Source organism: Pseudophryne corroboree, chromosome 4 (assembly GCF_028390025.1).
Source record: "Pseudophryne corroboree isolate aPseCor3 chromosome 4, aPseCor3.hap2, whole genome shotgun sequence".
Lineage (NCBI taxonomy): Eukaryota > Metazoa > Chordata > Amphibia > Anura > Myobatrachidae > Pseudophryne > Pseudophryne corroboree.
Genome location: NC_086447.1, coordinates 416206419 through 416223476, shown reverse-complemented (window position 1 = coordinate 416223476; position 17058 = coordinate 416206419). Strand labels below are relative to the sequence as shown.

Genomic DNA, 17058 nt, shown 5'->3' with positions numbered 1-17058 from the left:
CAGATGGAGGGCTCCTCGGGACCAAGGGGTGACTTGATTTCATCTAGATCTAAATTTGCAGATTTTCTAGATAGTATGCAGTGGGTAGATGCCTGGAGGATTCGGAATCCTACCCTTCGGCAATACTCCTGTTATTCGGGTACACATGGCTCCTTTTCCAGAATCGACCTGGCCCTGGTCTCGCCTGAGCTTCTGCCTGGCGTGACGATTGTCCGTTATGAGGCACGGGGGGTGTCCGACCATTCACCCCTGGTGCTGTAATTGGATGGGGACTGTCAGAGGGGACAGTCATATTGGCGGTTGCATCCATCTTGGCTGGTCCAGCTGGGCGATTGCCCGGATTTAGCGCCCACACGGGAGGCATTTTTCGCGGATAATGCGGGCACGGCCCCGGTTGTTTGGGATGCATTCAAAGCGTATTTGCGCGGTACATTGATTGGCAAAATTGCTGCCTGCAAGGTGGCTCGCAGGGCGACGGAAAGACAGCTTGAGAATGAGTGTAGGGACCTGGAGACACGATACCTGACTGAGGGTACCCCTGCGCTGAAGGCCCGCTTGCTGGTGGCTCAGGAGGCCTGGCTGGCTCACCTTTCAGACAAAAATGCACGCTCCCTCTTGTTTAGGGCCACTAAAATCTACATGCAGGCGGACAGACCAGGTAGTTTGCTGGCCCACTTAGTGCATTATGACCGACCTGGGACCACGATAGCGCAGATGCTTGGCCCCGACGGCTCCACGGTAGATAACACCCCTGACATCGCACAGATGTTCCTCCGTTACTTTAGGGAGGTATATGATAGTCGACTGACATGCTCCATGGAGGACTTAGACCTGTACCTGACAAATATACCCCTTTCTAAACTCTCCCCTGAGGCTAGGGACGCCTTGGACGCGCCTCTGAACCTGGAGGAGGTGACGTCGGCGGTGGAGGTGTCTCCTAGTGGTAAATCCCCGGGTAGTGACGGTATTCCCACGGAACTATATAAACAATACATTGAGTTCTTTGGTCCTCAGCTGCTTGACACGTATGTTGATATGTTTGCCGCTAACTGCCTTCCTCCCTCAATGTCCGAGGCTATTCTCATAATGCTTCCAAAGCCTGGTAAGGACCCTAAACTTTTGGAGTCCTGCAGGCCGATCTCCCTTATTCCCACCGATGCCAAGATCCTGGCGAAAATTCTTGCGGTCCGGCTCAACCTAGTAATTGAATCTATAATTCATCCGGATCAAACCGGCTTCATGCCTGGGAAATCCACATCCATTAACTTGCGCAGGCTGTACACTATTTTGCAGGCTCCTCATGACTTCCCCTCGGACGCGGCTGTGGTCTCATTGGATGCGGCCAAGGCATTTGACAGCGTTGAGTGGCCCTGCCTGTGGGGAGACATGAGGAACATGGGCTTTGGCCCAAACTTTATACAATGGATCAAATTGTTATACCAGAATCCACGCGCCAGGGTCCTGGTGAACGGCTACATTTCCTCCTCCTTCCCTTTGACACGGGGCACCTGACAGGGATGCCCCCTCTCTCCTGCCCTGTTTGCCATAGCCATAGAGCCCCTGGCTTGTTTGATTAGGTCACACCCGGACATTGGGGGAATAGATACGGGTTCCTGTACTGACAAAATAGCCCTTTATGCGGATGACTTGCTGTTATTCCTCCGAGACTACGCGGTGGATATGCCCACTGTGTTGCGGGTCATTGAGACCTTTGGTGGGTATTCGGGTCTCCGCATAAACTGGTCCAAATCATTAATTATGCCCATTATAGGCTCCCTCCCCCAGGTTCCGAAAATATCCCTACCGCTGTGTTGGACAGTCCAGTTTAAGTACCTCGGGATCCTAGTTACTAACGACCCATCAGACTTTGTGCCCTTAAACCTTGACCCTCTTGTACAGACGGTAGTGCGCAAATCGAGAGCATGGTGTAAGCTTCCACTGACAATGACGGGCAGGGTCGGCCTCATTAAAATGGTAGTTTTGCCTAAACTATTGTATGTTCTCTTGCAGTCCCCTGTATACATCTTTCCAGCCTTCTTCAGGAAATTAAATAGTGTCATGACGTCCTTGATATGGGCCAATAAAAGATCTAGAATAAAATGATCCACCCTTACCAGACAAAAAAGGGACGGTGGCTTGGCCTTGCCCCACTTCCTACTGTATTACTATGCTGCTCAGCTATCGCATATCGGTATGTGGCTTCGAGGAGGGGAGGGGGCTGGACTAAGTTGGGCGCTCATTAGGTGCTATTACCCGGATCTTTCCCCGGCACAGGTCCTGGTGGGGGGAAACCCTTCTAGATTCTCACCTCCTATTGTCTTTCAGGCTATGAAGATATGGCTAGCATTGAAGGGCCTGCTTGGGTACGAGGGTATGGACCCGGATACTCCCCTATGGCACTCCACATTGCTTAGTTAACTGGGGTCTCTAGAGGGCGGGGAGGTGTGGGCTCCGTATTCGATAGTTTCACTGTCCCAGCTATATAGCGATGGTTCATTGAAATCATTTCAGCAATTAAAGGAGGAGTTTGGACTCCCGAACTCTCACTTTTACAGATTCTTACAGCTCAGACACGCCTTGCAGGTGCAGTTCGGAGATTCTCCCCCGGCGCTCCTCCCCTTCCCCATAAAAATATTTCTACACTCACTGGGTCGAGTCAAGGTGATCTCCTTCACCTACTCGTACCTTCTTCAAACAATACACGCAGACCCGCTCTCGAATCTTCGGGAGAGCTGGGAGTGTGACTTGGGTCCCATAGATGGGGAAGATTGGGAAGGGGCTCTGGGTAACCCGAGCCAGGTCACCAAATCGCTGCGGTTTCAGCAGATACAGCTTTTCATTCTGCATAGATCATACATGACGCCGAGCAGGCTGGTCAGATTTAGGTCTGATAGCGCTGATGTTTGTCCCAAGTGCGGGGCTGCCGGAGGCACATTCTGGCACCTCACATGGGAATGCCCGTTGCAGCAGACGTTCTGGGCTGGGGTCGGGTCGATTCTGGAACATACGGGGATACCGAGAGGTTTGCTGACTCCGAGATTTTGTATTTTGGGGGTGGGCGATCCTGACTCTGGGTCCCGTTGGGAAAGCATGTATGCCCGCAGTATGTGCGCTCTTGCAAAGGTGTGTATTGCGCGGACATGGATGGCCCCGCGTCCTCCCACGATCACGATACCTGCTTTCAAAGGTTTGGTAAACGATACCCTATTAAAAGAACGCTATGTATATATGAAATATAATGCCCTTACCAAATACGAGAAGATATGGTCTCCCTGGATCAATTCCACATACTCCTCCCTTGCCCTTCAGATTTAGAGGGCACCGGCTCTCGCTGCGGTGCGCTATTTGGGCCCTGGGCCGAACCTTTATCTCTCCTTTAACGTAGTAGTTTAACTATCTAGCTGCCACACCACACCATACACACCATGGCTTCACTAGGCTTGAGTTTGTTCAGGGGGTTTTGTTCGGGGGTAGAGGGGTTGTGCGCTATACAAGGCCTACTAGACGGGGTAATTATAATAAAGGTTTGGGGAGAAAATATATAAAATGTTAAGTATGTGAATCATGATCTGTTTACAGACTTCAGAAAATATGTATATTGTGGGAAGACTGCACGGGAATAGCAATACCGGGAATGTCATTCGTACATGTATACCCTTGGAGACAAGTATGATTCAGAATAACGTGTAATACCAAATGTGCTTCCCAGTGTACACTGAAATGTCTGTATCTTTATTACGCTGTTGAATAAAAATTACTCTATTCAAAAAAAAAAAAAAAAAAAAAGAATATATAATAACAGTATCATTATTGGAGACACAGAAAGCCACACTTTTGCTCATTTTTAGATCTCTGCATTACATATATCCTGAGACTTACTTGGTGTGCACGTTCTAATATAGTTATCAGTTCTCCTGCAACTCTCCAGTCTTTTCTAGATACCAATGTAACAGATTCACCAGAGCGTCTGTAGGCAAGTATGGAGATCAAACAGCATCATTGACAAATGTAATTTGGAAAGGTCCACTCCTTAACATCCCAAGAACCCATTTAATGAGTAATTGCCAAAATTATTGGAAACCCTGATGGATTTTGTCTCATGAACGGAGATATCTACTCACCCAGCTCTACCAGTACGACCAACTCTGTGCACATATTCTTCAATGTTTCGTGGAAAATCAAAGTTGAAAACATGGGTGATATCATGCACATCAAGTCCACGAGAAGCTAAATCCGTAGCTATTAATATTCGTACCCTCCCTAGAAGGGAAGAGGAATTATTTTTGAAGCGTAGATATAATGCTTTGTTTGTTAGCTAGCAGATAAGAAATGAAAGGATGTAGTTGTGTCACAAAGTAGAAATAAATATGCATGAATTTGGTAACAACATTTTTCAAAATAAACCATTTGGTTTATGCCAACCCTGATGCTGACTAAAAAGAAAAAATATATATTATTATTATTATGCTGTGAATACGGGCTCGGTGCCATGACTGCTTAAAAAAGGCCAATTATAAGGGAATCCCCCTGGTATTATCCCACATTCTTGTTACTTGTGGTCTTCATTTGTGTGAGCTAAAGGCTAAACCAATGCAGTAAACTCACACATCAGAGAAATAGGGAAGGTGAAACAGATCAAAGAGGTACTATATCAACTAAGACTCCACAAACTACTCCCCTAAAAATACTATAGGACAGGACAATGCCACACCTAACATTCTTATTTTCAATTTAATCTGAGTGTACTATGTATGTTTTATGTTTAGACTACCTTTTAGATTGTAAGCTCGCAACAATAGGGCCTTATCCCCTCATATAACTTTCCTTCTCTTACTCACACTATCTTAAACTCCCTTTGATGGCACCTAACCCCTAGTTTTCTGTACTTGTCCTATAGTCTCAAGAACTAAGTACTGTTTTCTTGTTTTGCTCATTTGTATGTACTCTGTAATGGGTGCTGCGGATCCCATGTGGCGCCATATAAATGGATGTAATGTAATAGGAATAATAAGCAGTAAAAATTTGGATTTATTGAGTAAAATAAATGAAATCAGTCTAATAAATTTGTATTGTTAATGTTAGAAAGCATTAAAACATGGTTGATCAAGGTTTTGAATAATTATCAATGTTTCACAGTTTTAGTATAATAGACAGGATTTTTTTTCATTAAAATACTAAAGAACAAAAACTAGTTAAAAAAACAAACACTTTTTTGGGGGGAAACTTTTTCCATCCCTGCGCAGCATTTAATTGTATAAATAAATGGGAAACGCACTATTATATTCTAATTCAGTACACAATAGGTCACCAAATACAAAGTTTGCAATAAGAGACAAAAGGGAATAACAACACACACTATGGTAAAATTCTTGCTTTTGTATTTTCATATACCAAAATTACTGCATGGCCTTATGATAAGTCTGAAGGGGTGTGGTATATTAGGTAGATTAGAGTTAGGTCGACCACTATTGGTCGACAGTAAGTAGGTCGACATGGTTTCTAGGTCGACATGAGAAAAGGTCGACATGAGTTTTTTTTACTTTTCTTTGGTGTCGTTTTCTCCGTACAGTGACCGGGAATCCCAATTAGTGCACCGTGTTTGCTCGCCATGCTTCGGGCAAGGTGCCTCGCTTCGCTACCGCTGTGCTCGGCACAGGCTACCGTTCCCAACTGTTGTTCACGTGGATCGTAAAGTATGAAAATAAGAATTTACTTACCGATAATTCTATTTCTCGGAGTCCGTAGTGGATGCTGGGGTTCCTGAAAGGACCATGGGGAATAGCGGCTCCGCAGGAGACAGGGCACAAAAAGTAAAGCTTTAGGATCAGGTGGTGTGCACTGGCTCCTCCCCCTATGACCCTCCTCCAAGCCAGTTAGGTACTGTGCCCGGACGAGCGTACACAATAAGGGAGGAATTATGAATCCCGGGTAAGACTCATACCAGCCACACCAATCACACCGTACAACTTGTGATCTAAACCCAGTTAACAGTATGATAACAGCGGAGCCTCTGAAAAGATGGCTCACAACAATAATAACCCGATTTTTGTAACTATGTACAAGTATTGCAGATAATCCGCACTTGGGATGGGCGCCCAGCATCCACTACGGACTCCGAGAAATAGAATTATCGGTAAGTAAATTCTTATTTTCTCTATCGTCCTAGTGGATGCTGGGGTTCCTGAAAGGACCATGGGGATTATACCAAAGCTCCCAAACGGGCGGGAGAGTGCGGATGACTCTGCAGCACCGAATGAGAGAACTCCAGGTCCTCTTTTGCCAGGATATCAAATTTGTAGAATTTTACAAACGTGTTCTCCCCTGACCACGTAGCTGCTCGGCAGAGTTGTAATGCCGAGACCTCTCGGGCAGCCGCCCAAGATGAGCCCACCTTCCTTGTGGAATGGGCCTTAACCGATTTAGACTGTGGCAGGCCTGCCTTAGAATGTGCAAGTTGAATTGTGTTACAAATCCAACGAGCAATCGCCTGCTTAGAAGCAGGCGCACCCAACTTGTTGGGTGCATACAGTATAAACAGCGAGTCAGATTTTCTGACTCCAGCTGTCCTGGAACATATTTTCAGGGCCCTGACAACTCCTAGCAACTTGGAGTCCTCCAAGTCCCTAGTAGGTGCAAGGCACCACAATAAGCTGGTTCAGGTGAAACACTGACACCACCTTAGGGAGAGAACTGGGGACGAGTCCGCAGCTCTGCCCTGTCCGAATGGACAAACAGATATGGGCTTTTTTGAGAAAAAACCACCAATTTGACACTCGCCTGGTCCAGGCCAGGGCCAAGAGCATGGTCACTTTTTATGTGAGATGCTTCAAATCCACATATTTGACTGGTTTTAAACCAATGTGATTTGAGGAATCCCAGAACTACGTTGAGATCCCACAGTGCCACTGGAGGCACAAAAAAGGGGTTTGTATATGCAATACTCCCTTGACAAACTTCTGGACTTCAGGAACTGAAGCCAATTCTTTCTGGAAGAAAATTTACAGGGCCGAATTTGAACCTTAATGGACCCCAATTTGAGGCCCATAGACACTCCTGTTTGCAGGAAATGCAGGAAACGACCGAGTTGAAATTTCTTTGTGGGGCCTTCCTGGCCTCACACCACGCAACATATTTTCGCCACACGTGGTGATAATGTTGTGCGGTCACCTCCTTTCTGGCTTTGACCAGGGTAGGAATGACCTCTTCCGGAATGCCTTTTTTCCCTTAGGATCCGGCTTTCCATCGCCATGCCGACAACGCAGCTGCGGTAAGTCTTGGAACAGACATGGTACTTGCTGAAGCAAGTCCCTTCTTAGCGGCAGAGGCCATAAGACCTCTGTAAGCATCTCTTGAAGTTCCGGGTACCAAGTCCTTCTTGGCCAATCCGGAGCCATGAGTATAGTTCTTACTCCTCTACGTCTTATAATTCTCAGCACCTTAGGTATGAGAAGCAGAGGAGGGAACACATACACCGACTGGTACACCCACGGTGTTACCAGAACGTCCACATCTATTGCCTGAGGGTCTCTTGACCTGGCGCAATACCTGTCCCGTTTTTTGTTCAGACGGGACGCCATCATGTCCACCTTTGGTATTTCCCAACGGTTTACAATCATGTGGAAAAAACTTCTCAATGAAGTTTCCACTCTCCCGGGTGGAGGTCGTGCTGAGGAAGTCTGCTTCCCAGTTTCCATTCCCGGGATGAAAAACTGCTGACAGTGTTATCACATGATTTTCCGCCCAGCGAAAAGTCCTTGCAGTTTCTGCCATTGCCCTCCTGCTTCTTGTGTCGCCCTGTCTGTTTACGTGGGCGACTGCCGTGATGTTTTTCCCACTGGATCAATACCGGCTGACCTTGAAGCAGAGGTCTTGCTAAGCTTAGAGCATTATAAATTTACCCTTAGCTCCAGTATATTTATGTGGAGAAAAGTCTCCATACTTGATCACACTCCCTGGAAATTTTTTCCTTGTGTGACTGCTCCCCAGCCTCTCAGGCTGGGCTCCGTGGTTACCAGCATCCAATCCTGAATGCCGAATCTGCTGCCCTCTAGAAGATGAGCACTCTATAACCACCACAGGAGAGACACCCTTGTCCTTGGATATTGGGTTATCCGCTGATGCATCTGAAGATGCGATCCGGACCATTTGTCCAGCAGATCCCACTGAAAAGTTCTTACGTGAAATCTGCCGAATGGAATTGCTTCGTAGGAAGCCACCATTTTTACCAGGACCCTTGTGCAATGATGCACTGTTTTTAGGAGGTTCCTGACTTGCTCGGATAACTCCCTGGCTTTCTCTTCCGGGAGAAACACCTTTTTCTGGACTGTGTCCAGAATCATCCCTAGGCACAGCAGACGTGTCGTCGGGATCAGCTGCGATTTTGGAATATTTAGAATCCACCCGTGCTGATTGTAGCAGTATCAGAGATAGTGCTACTCCGACCTCCAACTGTTCCCTGGACTATGCCCCTATCAGGAGATCGTCCAAGTAAGGGATAATTAAGACGCCTTTTCTTCGAAGAAGAATCATCAATTCGGCCATTACCTTGGTAAAGACCCCAGGGTGCCGTGGACAATCCAAACGGCAGCGTCTGAAACTGATAGTGACAGTTCTGCACCACGAACCTGAGGTACCCTTAGTGAGAAGGGCAAATTTGGGACATAGAGGTAAGCATCCCTGATGTCCCGGGACACTATATAGTCCCCTTATTCCTGGTTCGTTATCACTGCTCTGAGTGACTTCATCTTAATTTGAACCTTTGTAAGTGTTCAAAAACAAATTTTTAGAATAAGTCTCACCTAGCCTTCTGGCTTCAGTACCACAATATAGTGTGGAATAATACCCCTTTTCTGTAGTAGGAGGGGTAATTTAATTATCACCTGCTGGGAATACAGCTTGTGAATTTTTTCCCATACTACCTCCTTGTCGGAGGGAGACTTGGTAAAGCAGACTTCAGGAGCCTGCGAAGGGGAAACGTCTCGACATTCCCATCTGTACCCCCGGGATACTACTTGTAGGATCCAGGGGTCCTGTACGGTCTCAGCGCCATGCTGAGAACTTGTCAGACGCGGTGGAACGCTTCTGTTCCTGGGAATGGGCTGCCTGCTGCAGTCTTCTTCCCTTTCCTCTATCCCTGGGCAGATATGATCTTATAGGGACGAGAGGACTGAGGCTGAAAAGACGGTGTCTTTTTCTGCAGAGATGTGACTTAGGGTAAAAAACGGTGGATTTTCCAGCAGTTGCCGTGACCACCAGGTCCGATGGACCGACCCCAAACAAGTCCTCTTCCTGTATACGGCCATACTGTGCCGTTTGGAATCTGCATCACCTGACCACTGTCGTGTCCATAACATCTTCTGGCAGTTATGGACATCGCGTTTATTCATGATGCCAGAGTGCAAATATCCCTCTGTGCATCTCGCATATATAGAAATGCTCTATAGTCAATAAAATACTGTCCCTGTCAAGGGTATCAATATTTTTAGTCAGGGAATCCGACCAAGCCACCCTAGCTCTGCACATCCAGGCTGAGGCGATCGCTGGCCGCAGTATAACACCAGTATGTGTGTATATACTTTTTATTATATTTTCCAGCCTTGTCAGCTGGTCCTTGAGGACGGCCCTATCTATAGACGGTACCGCCACTTGTTTTGATAAGCGTGTGAGCGCCTTATCCACCTTAAAGGGTGTTTCCCAACGCGCCCTAACTTCTGGCGGGAAAGGGTATACCGCCCATAATTTTCTATCGGGGGGAACCCACGCATCATCACACACTTTATTTAATTTATCTGATTCAGGAAAAACTATGGTAGTTTTTTCACATCCCACATAATACCCTCTTTTGTGGTACTTGTAGTATCAGAAATACGTAACACCTCCTTCATTGCCTTTAACGTGTGGCCCTAATAAGGAATACGTTTGTTTATTCACCGTCGACACTGGATTCAGTGTCCCTGTCTGTGTCTGTGTCGACCGACTAAAGTAAACGGGCGTTTTAAAACCCTTGACGGTGTTTTTGAGACGTCTGGACCGTACTAATTGTTTGTCGGCCGTCTCATGTCGTCAACCGACCTTGCAGCGTGTTGACATTATCACGTAATTTCCTAAATAAGCCATCCATTCCGGTGTCGACTCCCTAGAGAGTGACATCACCATTACAGGCAATTGCTCCGCCTCCTCACCAACATCGTCCTCCTACCTGTCGACACACACGTACCGACACACAGCACACACACAGGGAATGCTCTGATAGAGGACAGGACCCACTAGCCCTTTGGAGAGACAGAGGGAGAGTTTGCCAGCACACACCAAAAACGCTATAATTATATAGGGACAACCTTATATAAGTGTTTTCCCTTATAGCATCTTAATATATATATAAGCATATCGCCAAATTAGTGCCCCCCCTCTCTGTTTTAACCCTGTTTCTGTAGTGCAGTGCAGGGGAGAGCCTGGGAGCCTTCCCTCCAGCCTTTCTGTGAGGGAAAATGGCGCTGTGTGCTGAGGAGATAGGCCCCGCCCCTTTTTCGGCGGCCTCGTCTCCCGCTCTTAACGGATTCTGGCAGGGGTTAAATATCTCCATATAGCCTCCGGAGGCTATATGTGAGGTATTTTTAGCCAAAATAGGTATTCATTTGCCTCCCAGGGCGCCCCCCTCCCAGCGCCCTGCACCCTCAGTGACTGCCGTGTGAAGTGTGCTGAGAGGAAAATGGCGCACAGCTGCAGTGCTGTGCGCTACCTTTAGAAGACTGAGGAGTCTTCTGCCGCCGATTCTGGACCTCTTCTTACTTCAGCATCTGCAAGGGGGCCGGCGGCAAGGCTCCGGTGACCATCCAGGCTGTACCTGTGATCGTCCCTCTGGAGCTGATGTCCAGTAGCCAAGAAGCCAATCCATCCTGCACGCAGGTGAGTTCACTTCTTCTCCCCTGAGTCCCTCGTTGCAGTGATCCTGTTGCCAGCAGGACTCACTGTAAAATAAAAAACCTAAGCTAAACTTTCCTAAGCAGCTCTTTAGGAGAGCCACCTAGATTGCACCCTTCTCGGCCGGGCACAAAAATCTAACTGGCTTGGAGGAGGGTCATAGGGGGAGGAGCCAGTGCACACCACCTGATCCTAAAGCTTTACTTTTTGTGCCCTGTCTCCTGCGGAGCCGCTATTCCCCATGGTCCTTTCAGGAACCCCAGCATCCACTAGGACGATAGAGAAAAAGTAAAAATAAAAAGTGAAAAACTCATGTCGACCTTTTGTCATGTCGACCTAGAGTCCCTGTCGACCTACTTACTGTCGACCTAAAGACCGAATCCCGTCTGAAGACCTAAGAAATTCTAAGTTAAGTCCTTAAAATAAATATCATTGCACTGAGCACTTTACACACGTTATATTGCACTAGAAAATGCTGTTCTTCATTTCTTATTTTGATTTATTTGTGCTGTGGCTTACCAACACATTATTTGTTTACAGCAGCCACCTATGACTAATAGGGAGTACATTCCTTCTCACAATTATAAAGGTGATAGTGTGTTGAATACATTATCACAATGAAAACCCCCAAAACTCTCTGCTTTAATACGGATTCAGTATACCTGCTAATGGAATCCCAGCGATTATAATATCGACACCAGGATCCTGATGAATGCTAGACCGACAGGGGTGAGTATGGGCAAATCTCTCCCACAGCCTAACCCACCCTTCCCACAGCCTAACCATAACTTCCCCCCTTAGTGCCTGACCCTAGCCATCCCACGAAGGTGCCTAAACCTAGCCCCCCCCTCCCATTACACTGCTTCACCTCCCCTGCATCCTGACCCTAACCCCCGCCCGTCTGGTGCCTAAACCTCCCCGCAGCCTAAACCTAACAACTTCACCCCCGGCTCTACACCTAACCCTTCGTTATACTTGTGGTCAGGTTCGGGCGTCGGTCTCCTGTCCCTTTTTTGGAGATTCTAAAGGGTGTTGGGATTCCAGCGTCGACTGCCAGATCCCGGCAGCCGGCATTGTGACCGCATCCCTTTAATACACAGTGTAATTTAAAAGTAGATACAATATATAGCAACAAACATGTCCTTTAATATATTGCTAAAGCTCAGTACAGAAAATAAGTTGTTCTTCCTTGTGATCACACCCAGAAACTGGATCTCCAAAATGTTTTAAATGTTTTGCCCCACAGCAGCCACTAGATGGTGCCCGAAAGAGCATTTCAATTGTTATGCACAGCTAAACGCGGTCTAATTGGGCGCTTTTCTCCAGCAGTACTCAAAGGGGTAAATTTACTAAGATGGGATGTTTCCCATAGCAACCAATCATATTCTAATTCTCATTTAGCACTTTCTAGAAGATAATACCCGGAATCTGATTGGTTGTTATTGGCAACATCCCATATTAAAGAGAACTCCCATCTTAGTAAATTTACCCCAAAGTCTGTTTATAGACATCAAAAAACGAGTTTTATGGTAAGAACTTACCTTTGTTAAAACTCTTTCTGCGAGGTTCACTGGGCTCCACAAGTCTGGACAATGGGGTGTAGAGTAGGATCTTGATCCGAGGCACCAACAGGCTCAAAGCTTTGACTGTTCCCAGAATGCACAGCGCCGCCTCCTATATCACCCCGCCTCCCAGCACAGGAGCTCAGTTTTAGTTAACCAGCCCAATGCAGTAGCAGGAAAAGAGACGACAACGGTTAGTAGCCGCATATACCACACTCTCATGACAAGAGAAGTGTCAGCGGCTAATGCCATATCAACCCAAAGAAGCTAACCGCGTCAGGGTGGGCGCCTTGTGGAGCCCAGTGTACCTCCCAGAAAGTTTTAACAAAGGTAAGTTCTTACCATAAAACTCGTTTTCTGCTGCGGGGTACACTGGGCTCCACAAGTCTGGACAATGGGGATGTCCTATAGCAGTTCCTTATGGGAGGGGACGCACTGTAGCGGGCACAAGAACCCGGCGTCCAAAGGAAGCATCTGGGGAAGCGGCAGTATCGAAGGCATAGAACCTTATGAACGTGTTCCCGGAGGACCACGTAGCCGCCTTGCACAATTGATCAAGGGTCGCACCACGGTGGGCCGCTCAAGAAGGTCCAACAGACCGAGTAGAATGGGCTGTAATGTGAGCAGGAGCTGACAGACCAGCCTTCACATAAGCATGTGCAATCACCATTCTAATCCATCTGGCCAGGGTCTGCTTGTGAGCAGGCCAGCCAAGTTTGTGAAATCCAAACAAAACAAAGAGAGAATCAGATTTTCGAATAGAAGCAGTTCTCTTCACATAGATACGGAGAGCCTGTACCACATCCAAAGACCGCTCTTTGGGAGACAAATCAGGAGAGACAAAGGTTGGAACCACAATCTCCTGATTAAGGTGGAACGAAGAAACCACCTTAGGTAAATATCTGGGACGAGTCCTAAGAACCGCCCGGTCACGGTGAAAAATCAGATATGGGGAACTACAAGACAAGTCATCCAGATCCAACACTCTTCTAGCAGAGGCAATAGCCAGCAAGAACACCACCTTGATTTCAAAGATTTTTATTGATTTCTTGACATATAGGTAAGTTACAGATTGAACAATATACATCTTAGCAAGAGCCCTTAAGTAGGGGCCTGAGGTCTTGTACTCCATTTACCTAATCAGAAGTAGTAATATCTGCGTGATGGTTTGAACAAATATAATTACGTAAGTATAAGTGTTGAGTTGCCTTCAGGTGTACTTTTTCTAAGAACACTAATACAGCTGTATAAAAGAAGTGATCTTGAGGATCTCTGAAAGGCCACTATAATCAGAGAAGAATGGAAGTAGAAAGAAAAGGATCAAAGCAGGTATATGGAGAGAGAAGGAGAGTGAAAAAAAAAAGAGAGAAAAATAACACTACAGACTGAAGGGGTAGTAGGTGAGAGGGGAAGGGGGGAGGGGAGGGGTTAGCACAATTAACATAGATCATAGTTTAAAATAACATACATATAGATTATGGATATAACTAAGATCTACTAGATGAGATTAATAGGGTTCGAGCAAGTTCCTCCAGACGTCAAGTTGGGTGGAGTCATCTAACGTAGATATGTACTTTCCCCATTTTTTAATAAAGGAGTCGAAGGAGTAATCAGAGTTGAGTGAGAGTGATCTTTTGTCAAAGTATATCAATTGGAGGATTCTGTTCCGAAGTTCTCTAATAGACGGGGAGGTTTTTTGTGTCCAATGAATCAAAATGAGCTTCTTTGCCATAGTGAGTACTGTGATGAGAAAGCCTGTGGGCGGGCTCTCTGTCTTGGGAAAAGTCCAATTTTTAAAGTTCAGACATAAACAGGCAAGTGGATTGAGGTCTAGGTTTAGGTTTAGTGTAGAGTTGAGAAATGCTATAATCTTGCGCCAAAACTTTAGGATCTTAGTGCAGGACCAAAAACAATGAAAGAATTTGGCATTGGCCATGGAACATTTGTAACAAGAGCCAGGATCTGATGTGATCATATGTCTCCTTTGTGCTGGGGAGATATAGATTCTGTGTATAGACTTAAAGTGGACTTCTTGAAGGTACGATGAGTGGAGTGTTTTCATAATTTTCGGAAACTGGAAGGTATCAATAATCTCGGCACTTGTAATCCCAGGGATGTCGGCACTCCAAGCTGAGACAAGGTTAGTTAGACCAGATTCATTTGCCGGACTCGTTAGGAGGGCATACAGCATCTTGGTTGAGGATTTATGGCTATTATAGGATTTAAAGATAGGATCCAGAGGGTGAGAAGCTTTAGGTGAGGAATTTAGTAAAGGTATTGTCATTGTATAGTGTCTAGCTTGTAAATATAAGTAGAAGTGAGAATTAGGGAGGTTATATGTGTCTTTTAGGGTGGAGAAGGTGAGTATATGTCCTCCAGGGTCAAAAAGTTTCGAAGCTAGGCTAAGGCCTTTTTGGGCCCATTGACGAAAGATTGGATTAGTTAGGGAGGGTTGGAAATTGGGATTGCCCCATAATGGACAAAAAGGTGAGGATGAGCGTGGAAACTTGAGGTGTTTACTCAGCTTAATCCAGGTGTTGTATGTGGTTCTAAATAAGGGGTGGTTTGCGATGTATGAGGGTATTAAGTGGATAGGTGTGTGTAGTAAAGCTCCTGGGGAAAAGGGATAGAATAGGGATTGTTCAAGCGCCTTATCAGTGAATTTTGAGGCTTCCATAAGCCAATCTGCTATTATCCTGAATTGAGTTGTGATAGAGTAGAGTGCGAAGTTTGGAATGCTTAGACCCCCGTTTGACCTTGGTTTATATAGTTTTTTTAGAGCCAATCTAGGACGTTTGCCCTGCCATAAGAACATTGAGATTTTTTTCTCAAGGGTACTTAGATCTTGTTTGGATATGACACATGGTAGTAGTTGTAAAGGGTAATATATTTTTGGAAATATTACACTTTTCAATATTGCAGCTCTTCCTAGTAGCGAAATAGGGAGTTTTGTCCACCCATCCAGTTGGGCATAGATTTTTGTAAGGAGGGGGGGGAAATTAGTTGAGTATAGGGAGTGAGAATCGTTAGTGATCTGTACTCCTAGATATTTAAGCTGAGAGGTTTTAATGCGAAATTGGGATAGAATCGGTAAGGAATGAAAGTCATGTGGTTGCTTAGATATGGGGAGAATTTCGGACTTAGCCACATTAATTTTATATCCTGCTATTAAGCTGAAGGATGATATTATTTCTAAGATCACTGGGAGGGATTTGACGGGATTAGATATAAAAAGTAGCATATCGTCTGCAAAGAGTGACACTTTCAGTTCTAGTGAGGATACTTTAATACCGGTGAAGTCTGATGCGGCTCTAAGGGCGATGGCCAGAGGTTCAATCGCTATGTCAAAAAGGAGTGGGGAGAGGGGACATCCCTGACGAGTTCCCTTTTGGATTGGGAAGGGGGAGGAGAGGAATCCATTACATGAGATCTGTGATGATGACATTGTGTATAGTGTTCTAATAAAAGAAATAAAGGTGGTTGGGATACCAAATCTCTCCATAGTGAGGAACAGGTGAGACCAGTGTACTAGGTCAAATGCTTTTTCTGCATCAATTGATAGGATTGCTTTTCCACTGGGCTCATCTGTTCGCTCACTACCCATGTGTACTGCTGCCAGAACCTTTCGGATATTTGTAAGAGAGTGTCTGCCCTTAATGAATCCTGTTTGGTCATGATGTATTATTAACGGAAGGATGGGATTGAGGCGGGTGGCTAAGATTTTTGTAAGGATTTTGTAATCAGAATTTAATAAGGAGATGGGTCTGTATGAGGCATAAAGCGCTGGGTCTCTACCAGGTTTAAGTATGAGTTTGATAATTGCCGAATTGAAATAGGGGGGAGGGGCTGCATTAAAGAGGATAAAATTGAAGACTGATACTAAAATTGGGGCTATGCGTTTGTCAAATAATTTATAAAAATCTCCATTGAAGCCATCTGGTCCTGGAGCTTTCGCTGGTTTTAACGATTTCATGGCCTGGACGACTTCAGTTAGAGTTATCGGTTGCGTCAACGAATTATTAGAATCTTTAGGGGTTTGGGGGTACAAAAGAGCGTCCCATAAGGATCGGGGGGGGTTAGGAGCTGTAGGAGATTTGGAAGAGTCTATATTCAAGGATATCTGAGGGTGTGAGTATATGTCAGTGTAATAATGTTGCATGGTTTGCGAGATTTGTTTGTTAGATGTGGTATGTGTGCCATCGGTCTGGATCAGGGGGTGTACTGTCATAGGTGGTCTAGTCCCATTAAGAATGTTAGTCAACAACTTACTAGTTTTGTTGCCATATCTATGAAAACGATAATTGGAGTAGAATTGTGATTTGTCTGATAAAGTTTGGAGGGTTTCCTCAAATTTTATTTTAGCAGCTAGGTATATGGACTTGTTGGCAGGGGAGGGTAGTAGGGTATAGTTTGAATAGGCTTCTGTGAGAGATTGTTGGAGTAGGAGATAAGATTTAGATCCATTCTTTCTTTCCTTAGACTCAAAGTTTAAGATCGAACCTCTCAAAACCGCTTTTGCGGACATCCAATATAGCGGTGGATCAGTGGCTAGGTGTTGTTTGTTGTTTTCGTGGTA

The 17058-nt window shown here is 45.7% G+C and overlaps 1 protein-coding gene across 2 annotated transcripts in view; it reads right to left on the bottom strand.

Moving 5' to 3' along the window:
* The window catches only part of LOC134909670 (probable ATP-dependent RNA helicase DDX43), a 575661-nt gene that overhangs the window by 49821 nt on the left and 508782 nt on the right, over positions 1–17058 (bottom strand). For both annotated transcript variants that reach the window (XM_063916810.1, XM_063916811.1), the window contains 2 exons: positions 4122–4260; positions 3880–3967 (listed from right to left, as the gene is read on the bottom strand). In XM_063916810.1, coding sequence (XP_063772880.1) covers positions 3880–3967; positions 4122–4260 — 227 coding nt within the window. The remainder of the gene's footprint in view (positions 1–3879; positions 3968–4121; positions 4261–17058) is intronic.